The sequence below is a fragment of the Rhinolophus ferrumequinum genome, chromosome 21 (genome assembly GCF_004115265.2).
Source record: "Rhinolophus ferrumequinum isolate MPI-CBG mRhiFer1 chromosome 21, mRhiFer1_v1.p, whole genome shotgun sequence".
Lineage (NCBI taxonomy): Eukaryota > Metazoa > Chordata > Mammalia > Chiroptera > Rhinolophidae > Rhinolophus > Rhinolophus ferrumequinum.
Window position 1 is genome coordinate 20360345 of NC_046304.1, and position 9535 is coordinate 20369879.

Below are 9535 nucleotides of genomic sequence, written 5' to 3' on the forward strand. Positions count from 1 at the left end.
CCTGGCCATGAGGTCCCGCACAACCAAAGCCACTGCCTTCCTTGTTCACACACTTTGTAGGGCGTCTGGAAAAACAGTTTCAAGGATTAAATGTTCACTTGACTGCTATGGAATTGACTCAGATTTCGGATCTGAAACTTCTTCTTGATTCCAGCTTCCAGAAGGAGGCAGGAAGGTAAGAAGCAATCCCTCGGCCTACCGAAAAGGTCAGGGTGACTTAGTTTGATGCGTCACAAACCTGCCCAGGCAGAGCCCCTAGAACCCACCTCTGGGCTATCACACAGGTGGGGCCAACCAAGAGAGAATTCAGAGGCACGTGTGGGTTTAGGATCCAGTTCTGCCATTTCCTGGCTCTGTGATCTTGGAGAGGTCAACATTTGGAGTCTTATTTTCCTCATCTCTATAATGAGGTAAATTAAAAAAAAAAAAAAACACAAAAAACGGTGACTTCATATAAGTAATTGTAACGATTAAAACATTAAATGGAAAATAGTTTTAAAATCCTTTCACGCCAATTGAGGGTTAGACAATTGCTGGTTTAATTAATCTGCCCTTTAGTTTTCCGGCCTACAGAAAGTACGTACGTTCACTACGTACATCGTCAATTGTCCATCAACAGGAAGAGACATCAGCCACAAAGTCACCAATGGCTCTTGGATTTCAATCCATGGCTACTAGTGCCAGATCTACAGAAGCAGAACTGCAAAAGTGTTTCCTTTCGCAGGGTAGTTTAAATCTCTAGTACTCCAGTCCTTAAAAATGTTAAGTCAGGGACTCTGAATGAAGGAGTCAGGCTTTGCTCAGAAGTATCTAATTAAATGGGGGGCGGGGAAGTAGACCAAAGCACATTGATTTTTTTCTACCTTTATTTATAAAGAGCATTCAAGTCCTCCTCCTGACACAGACCCAAACATTCACATGTCCAAGAAGGAGCTCATTAAAAACAACAACACAATTAGGGGACAGCGGGACCTTATTTAACATCAGTCTGTGTGCCCGACCCGGGGATCACTGGGAATGTTTCCTCAGATATGACATCTCACCTCACAGAAAGGAACAGCGACCTTGATCTGGAGGCCCACCCACCTGCCAGGCAAAAAAAAGCTGCACTCAGTCTTCAGCATCATCAAACTGTCCCGTTTCAAAGACCATCTTGGAATAGTGGGGTATCAGTGGAGGTGGATGGTGCCAACTGGGGTCATAGATCATATCTCCTTGTGGGGTGCAGTACACCCGAGGTTTCACCTCTTGAGAAATGCAGCCCTGGATGTCGTCAGCATCTGCAGGCAGTTTCAAAAGACAGATTAATGGAAGGAGGGAAGGTGAAAACAAATAGCCAACAAATGTCTCGGGGACAGACACTGCACTTTGTTTAAAAACACACACACACACAGGACACTGAGTCCTCCTTTCCTGAAGAATTGCAAGCATGTTTTCCGAGGCAACCCATATCTGTGCTGCTCAGCCAAACGTTCTCAGTGCAAAGGAAGCAGCTGGATAACAGAGCACTTCTGTCTGCAGCTTCTCAATTTACACAGAGATATTTGGAGAGAGTAACACTATGCCAGTGTTAAAACTGATACATTACGGAGTCAAATGCAAAATTTCCATGTTTTTTTTTTCTTTTTTCTTTTTTCTCAATCTGAAAGAGAAGCTGTCACAGACATCACAGATCTCTAACAGGTATCAGGCGAGACTCACAGCTGTGGGTCCCTCTTCCAAAGTGTCTGCCTTTAGGGGTAATCTGGGAGGAGAGTCTCGAACCTTGGCCTGGGACCCAGAAATTCCATACCTACCATACGGATTCCCTTGATCTGTTTTCAATTCCAAGTCCCAATCCTCATGAAAGAGATCATCAGCCTGTTCCTTGGGCGGACAGCCGGACACCCCTTCTGACAGCTCCCAGGCATTGGGTTCCCCCTCAGAATCGCCATCCACAGCAAAGCCGCCTTCTTCAGGACGGGTGCCCTCACCATCAGCAGGACTATCATTAGGGACGCTCCGCGCTTCACTGGCTAAGAAATCGACAGAAGGAAGAAGGTCTTAAAACAACCGACAAACCAGAGAGGGCCTACTTGTGTGCTTGGAAAATGTTGGGCAGACTTCCTAAGAGGCCAGCAGTAACACAAGTGTACCAGACTTCTTTAGCTACCTGAGCACTTCAAAAAATAAAGTTTCATTGACACTTTTAGAAGTAGGGTTGATCGATTATTTGCAATAAGACGTTTTGCCTTGAAAAAGACCATTAATTACCCCGTCATGTAATTCACACAGGGAGCCAGGCACAGTTTACATTTTCAGGTCATTTATATGTCATTGAGGCAAATGAGAAACTTTCATAATACAGGTGAATTGAATTTTTGCTCTTCTGTTCCTCCTTTCATCCTCAAAGAGCATGTTACAGGTGAGCACAGGACAAGGGGGGGAGTGGGAGAAAAACAGGGAGAAGATCAGAACCCATCTAGTCAGATTGGATAGCCACCATGGCTGCTCCTCCTGAAATCTGGAAGGGCTGGAAGGTACATTTTCAAAAGGGTCTCAAAATAACGGAAGACAAGTGTGGGAAGGACAATGGACCTCCAAGCATATACGTATATCATGCAGGGACTCTGGTCCCGCTCCCCACACAAGAATGCAGGATATGGTGAGGCCAAAAAGGCATACCAACAGAGCCATAGATAGGGGAGTCATACCACTATATTCTCGCTGGCGGCCGGGTGAGACACAGGAAGCAGGAGCCACACAATCCACCATCCGCACTTGCTAACCCCACTTGCTATCCACAATCCGCAGTCTGCTTCTCTGCCAACCAACCAACCCCACTTGCTGGCATAGCCATAGCAGTTATATTTGTGGCTAATGGCTAACCGGTAACAGCTGATGGCCATCTACTACCCGAGCCAGCACCTTTCCACAAGAGGTCGAAAGCCTGGAAACTGCTCTCTGGGATTCTGTCCCCACAAAGTGCTACGGTGATGCCAGGTCAGAGTTGGGAAATGAATCAGCCTAAAAACAGCCATGCTCTTAACACGGTTTGATGACAGCTATAAGCAATAAAGAAATAGTTCAGGGCAGGGGCTCTGGAGCCAAACTGCCTGAGTCCAAATCCCACTTCTGCCAATTACTACATGTGTGACGGAGCTGAAATGTACTTGACCGATTCCTCAATAGCTTGAACACAGAATTACCCCACAACCCACTCCTAAATGTATACCCAAAAGAATTGGAAACAGGTGTTCAAACAAAACTTGTACAAAAATGTTCACAGCAGCACTATTCACAATCACCAAAAGATGAAAACCACCCAAATGCCGATGAACCGATGAATGGGTAATAAGCAAAATGTGATATATACATGACAGAATTATTCAGCCATAAAAAAGGAATGAAGTATAGGCATGCTTCGTTTTATTGCACTTCACAGATGTTGTGGGGTTTTCTTTTGCAAACTGAAGGCAAGACCCTCCATCAGCAAAAAGGTTATGACTTGCTTTATTGGGATACTTGCTTTATTATGGTGGCCTGGAACCGAACCCACAATATCTGCAGGGTATGCCTGCATTGATACATGCTACATGAACGAACCTTGAAAATATACTGAGTGAAAGAAGCCAGACACAGAAGGCCACATGGCGTATGATTCCATTTATATGCAACTCACATTTGCCTGTCCAGCATAGGTAAACCCATAGAGACAGAAAGCAGAGTAGTGGTCACCAGGGCCACAAGGAAGTGGGGAATGGAGTGTGACTACTTACAGGGCACAAGGGTTCCTTTTGGGGTGATGAAAATGTTCTGGAACTAAATAAAAGTGGTGGTGGTTATACAGCACAATTGTAACTGTGCTAAATGCCACTGAACTGTATGCTTTAAAATCATTAAGTGGCAAATTGTATGTGTCTTTTACCACAAATTTTTTTGAAATTTACTCAGTGCCTTAGTTTCCACATCTGTAAAATGGAGGCAGTATTGTTGAGTTTGTTTGTTTTTTTTAAAAAAAAAAAAAAAGGAAAATAAACACTTAGAATTGTGCCTGGCACAGAGTGAGTACTCAGTAAGTGTTAGTTGTCATGACTATACTTACGTGCTTGGTGCTTTCTCTAGGCCAGTACTACCCAACAGAACTTTCTATCATCTCTGCTGTCTGGCAGGCTAGCATTAGCCATGTGTAACTGCCGAGCATTTGACGTATGGCTACTGCAACAGGATCTGAATTGTTTCATTTCATTTTATTGTAATTAACTTAAATTTAAATAGCACCAGTAGCTAGTGGCAATTACAGTTCTACATCTTCTCACCAAATCCTCAGAACAAAATCCTCTCACCAAATCCTCTCACCAAATCCTTCTCACCAATTACCTCTGAGAGGTAATATGATTATCCCCATTTTAAAGAAAGGATTAAGTGATTCATCTAAGACCACAAGATTCGAGCCCAGGACTTTGACGTGGAGCTGACAGTGAAAACAATTTTGCCTGGCTCCAAAGCTTATATTCTTCCCGCTGTCCTAAGCTGTCTTTCTCCATAGACAGGACGGGTTTGGACCTAAGGTCAGGACTTCCCTTAGGGATGCTCCAGTAGGGCTTCCAAACAAGGGCACTGTTGAAACCCTAGGCAGAAAAGGCAATGCGGCAGCGAAGAGGAGGACTCGCTAGAAGAGAAGGTGACAAGACACATAGGAACTGTCCCTGTCGCTCCCTCAGTCTCTTCCGGCATCCACCCCAGTCTCTGCCATCTACTTGCCTAGTCCATCTGGGGCCTTCTCAATCTCGCTGTCCTGACCGGAGTGGTCGTCTGGGGCAAAGCGAACCTGCGGGAAGAAAAAACAATTACCCAGGACTTGGATGTCTGGGGTAGTCCAGTATTAAGCTCTAGGTTCTCAGACGCAACCCCACCCTTCCATACTCCCCCTATTTGAGTGGGGCTGGGACCCTGCAACCCGTATTTGTGCTTTGTCCTATGAAGTCAGCGAAGCTAGCGGGAGAAGGGCCTTGGCTCCCTCCTGTTCCTGCAGGCATTACCCCAGCGACACTTCACCCTGGCAGCTGGCGCGTCTTCCCATAGCGGCTGCTGAACCCAGCTTACAGTTTGCCAAAGCTTGCAGGGCCAGCCTCATCATCCAGCCCTCTCTTCAGAGGTCTGACGCCCAGGCTCTCAGGACCCCTCCTCCAGGCTCAGAGCTTGGACAGCGCCCTCTCCTCAGAGAGTGGAATTTCAGCTCCCCAAAGCCGCTCCTCTAAGCATGTAAATTTGAACCATTCCAACCTCATCCCTTGGTTCCTTAGGGTTGGTAGCTGTTTCTTGCCCGTTCCTACTCCATGTTCACTTTTTAACTTGTCAGTTACTTAACAACTTCTTAGCTAGCTAACAGCTCTTTCTGTCCAATTCTGTCTCCTGGCTGATACACTGGGAGGAACAGAGGTTTAGTTCCTCTGCGACGATGAGGGAAATCTTCTTCCCCCACAGCGAACCATATGCTTCCCTGCTCTCATCACTCAAAAGTTCCTGAAATCCTATCACCTGTAAGACCTCTTCCTAAACGGAACAAGGAATGTCCACAGCCTGCATGAAAAGACCTGATTTCAATTCCAGCTCTGCCATTCATTCAGGGTGTGACCTTGAACTTCAACCACTGTGTCTGGGTTTCCCTCTCTGGAAATTGAGAATGACTGTTTTGACCTTGCAGGGGGCTTATGATGAGATAACATTTATGAAAACATTAGCACCATTGAATTTAAATCCACCTTCTTTGTTGCTACATCTATACTGCACTTGGCACCGGCCCCAGTTAGCTTATGGTTTAGTCATACCTGGATTTTTTTTTCTAACTTTTATTTATGTAAGGGTGTTTTTCCAGGACCCATCAGCTCCAAGTCAAGTAGTTGTTTCAATCTAGTTGTGGAGGGTGCAGCTCACAGTGGCCCAGGTGGGGATCGAACCAGCAACCTTGTTGTTAAGAGCATCGCACTCTAACCGACTGAGCTAACAGGCTGCCCCCAAGTCATACCTGCATTTAAAGTGTCGATTCCACCTCCTGTAGTCAGTGACAAGCGCTGGTCACTACTGCAGGACCTCTCACTTTGACCACTGCCTGAGACCTCTAACTGTCTCCCCACTCTCCCACCCTGCCCAGCCTTCCAGTGTTAATCACTGCTCGCCTCAAAAACCTTCAGCTCCACTGCAGGAGTACAGAATTAGCCATGGCATTCACACATCCCCCTCACAAGCCATCATCAACCTGTTGAGCATCTTTCTCTCTCCAAGCTCTGAGGCCCAAGTCCCCAAGCATTTGCCATGCACTCCCACATCTCCGGGCCTCTGCAAGCACCACCACCCTCTCACCTTGGAGAGGTAGTGCACATACTTTTCTGCTATGCCCTGACAAAACGAGGCTCATCCTATCTGCACGCCAAAGTAACTTTCTTTGTAAGTCTATCACTCCATTTTTTCCTTCTTACTTTGGTTAGGTAGTATCTTTGGTGCTTCAACAAGCACGCCATTCCTCCAGCCAAAAAGCATGTCTACCGTGCCAGGCACTACGCTAGGTGCCCTGTCAACAGCAGTGAACAGAAGGTTCCTACCCTCGACGAGCTCACCATCTAACAGATTACTGACTGAAAATAAGGGCAGGTGGTGACTGTAACAATGGTCTTTAAAAAACCAGGAGCCTTCTGGAGCGCAAATGAAAACAAGTTTCTGGAAAACCTGCGTCAAACCCGGCCTTTGGGTTTCATTAACTAGAAAAGGAGCGCGCATGAGACATCATCGGGTGCTCAGGGTCAGCTGAACATCCTCACCAGTAGACACAGGTCCTTCAGGGAAAGTCGCTCTCCTCGCGCGCCCTCCCCTGGCCCCTGTCCAGGCCCCCAGCTCTCGGTCATCAGCATCACCTCCCATTTGGCAAGTACGCAGAGGCGACCCCGGGGACCCGCAGCCTTCCTTCCCCGGCCGGCGCGTCCACCCACGCCTTCGAGGTGCCCCGCCCCGCATCCCCACACCCCGCGGCCCCTCGGCCCAGCGGTTTCCAGCTAGAGCACGCGCCCAAACGGCGCTCTGCGTTCACGGGGCGGCCCCAAGCGGGCCCGAGGCGCTTCCCCGGCTCCGCGGCGCCTGCAGCTTCCCGACCCGGCCGCAGGTGGTGGCTGCGCCGGGCCCCAGCGCGGCGCTCACCCCTGAGCTGGGGAACGCCTTCCGCGCGTACGGCAACGGCGGACCCCGAGGCAACTCCGCGGTCCCCAACGCCTGGGCCCCGGCGGTCTGAGGGTCCATGCCCGGCCGCTGCTCGGTGCCCTGGACGCTGATCGGCCACGTGACGCGCCCGCCTGGCTGCCAGCCCGAGGATACGCCACAGAGGGGCCAATCAGCCGGGGGGGTGCTCCTGCACGAGGGGGGGGCGGGACTAGGGGGGTCACGAGGAAGCCGGGGGCGGGGCGCCGCAAGAGGGGCGGGGCGCGCCCGACAGCGAAAGCCCACCTACTGGTCCAAAATCTGATTTTTGTAGCACCAGCTAGTGCAGGCAAGGCGGGACTAGCTTGGTCTGGAATGTCAAGTGTTATCCCTTCGCAGCTTAAAAACCTCCAATTCCTGTTACCCGAGTCTACATGATAGTGTATAAAGCTCAGCTCTCAAAACTTTTAGTGCAATTGTAGCTCACCAACCACATTTCACTCTTGATCTCACAAACTTCCCTAGAACTCAGGCTGGAATTGGACTATAACTCACCCACAGATGAATGAGACAACTCAGTAGCCCAGTGATTCTCCCCCTTAAGTTAACGATAGTTCTTAGTGAATCCATTAGAAACCAGGACATAGGAACAAAATTTCTACAATGTGCTGGACACTGTATGTTATGGCAGTCATTAATAACCCTAGGCGTTCCGAGTCTCGCGGTGGTCCGACCTGAAAAAAGCTCCTTTGTGGAGGTGGCAGAAGACAGGCAGAGACTGCCTTCACTGCCTTTCCCCACACTTCCTGAACGTGCTCACCTTCACATTTAAGTAGCAGAAAAGCTGGAGGAAGCTGGGAGTCCTTTGCTCACCAGGCCACCTTATGACAATCTATGGGAGATTAGAGAGCCTACCTAGTCCTTCATCTCCTTCCAAGAATGTATATTTTGTAAACTGCATAACGCATTTGAAAAATTTTAGTGTAACAATACATGTGTTTTCTTTTTCACAACGTATAGACTTTCCTACAGAGAAGAGAATGTGATCAATTGATGTGTGCTGTTCTGACCCATGAGTCAGTTTCACCAAATCTAATTGGACCTATCTAGGTCAACAATGTCCAACAGAATCTTCTGTGATGGCGGGAATAAAAGTTCTATTTTTCTGTGCTGTCCAATATGGTAAACATGTGGCCAGTATAAATGAAAAATCAAGCTAATTTTAGTAAGTTTAAATGGCCATACATAACTAGAAACTACCATACTAACAGTACAGCTCTAGGTGAACTAGCTAGATGCCTTTTCATAACCTGCAACAGTGAGAACCAGATACAGATGGGACCCAGGGGACCCACCTTCATAGCCTTGCTATAAGAAGCCAACCACCATCCTTCCCTCTCCTCTTGTATGCAACATGTATCTCTTTCCTAAAATAAAAATGCCATGTAAGGGTTTAGCATGTTAAACTTCCTGGGACTTAAAGGAGAGGGAAAAGAGGAAATTATTTTTATTTTAAATCAAATAATGGGATGGATGGTTTGTTCAGTGGTTAGAGCACAGTGCTCATAACACCAAGGTTGCCGGTTCAATTCCTACATGGGATGGTGGGCTGCGCCCTCTGCAACTAAGATTGAAAACGATGACTGGACTTGGAGCTGATGGGCCCTGGAGAAACACACTATTCCCCAATATTCCCACCCCCCAAAAAAAAAACTCTTATAAATTAGTAAGAAACAAGTTTTAAAAAAATCAAAACATGAAAAGAGAACCAGGAAAACCACATTAATTTCATTAATGCCAAAGAAATACACATTAAAACAATGATGTATCACTTTTAACCTATTAAAATGGCATAAATAAAAAATATAATATCCGGGGCAGCCGGATGGCTGTTGGTTAGAGCATGAGCTCTCACCAAGGTTGCCGGTTGGATTCCCACATGGGCCAGTGGGCTGCGCACCCCCCACAACTAGATTGAAAAACAGCAACTAGACTTGGAGTTGAGTTGCGCCCTCCACAACTAGACTGAAGGACAATGACTTGACTTGGAGCTGATGGGTCCTGGGAAAAAAACACTGTTCCCCAATACTCCCCAATAAAAATTTAAAAAAAAATGTGTGTGTGTGTGTGTGTGTGTGTGTGTAAAGTATCCACCGCAGGTAAAGGTGTTGACATTTTCATACATTTCTTGAAAGTCTTTTTATACATTACAAATTGGCAATATATATATTCTTTTAAAAAGTTATATCCTTTAATCCAACAATTTTGTCAGATGTCAGTCTCCTACAGAAATAACCAGGGATGTGAACAAAGATTTACAAAAATCATTAACAGCATTTATAGTAAGAAAAAATTAGAAATAACAAGG

The 9535-nt window shown here is 46.9% G+C and overlaps 1 protein-coding gene across 1 annotated transcript; it reads right to left on the reverse strand.

Moving 5' to 3' along the window:
* Window positions 1-858: 858 nt before the first annotated feature.
* On the reverse strand, window positions 859-7391 carry COPRS (coordinator of PRMT5 and differentiation stimulator). The gene is made up of 4 exons (XM_033089149.1): window positions 7171-7391; window positions 4744-4810; window positions 1797-2015; window positions 859-1280 (listed from the first exon to the last, which is right to left on the reverse strand). Exons 1-4 carry the CDS (start codon window positions 7267-7269, stop codon window positions 1111-1113), a joined length of 555 nt encoding a protein of 184 aa, XP_032945040.1. The 5' UTR covers window positions 7270-7391; the 3' UTR covers window positions 859-1110.
* Window positions 7392-9535: the final 2144 nt, after the last annotated feature.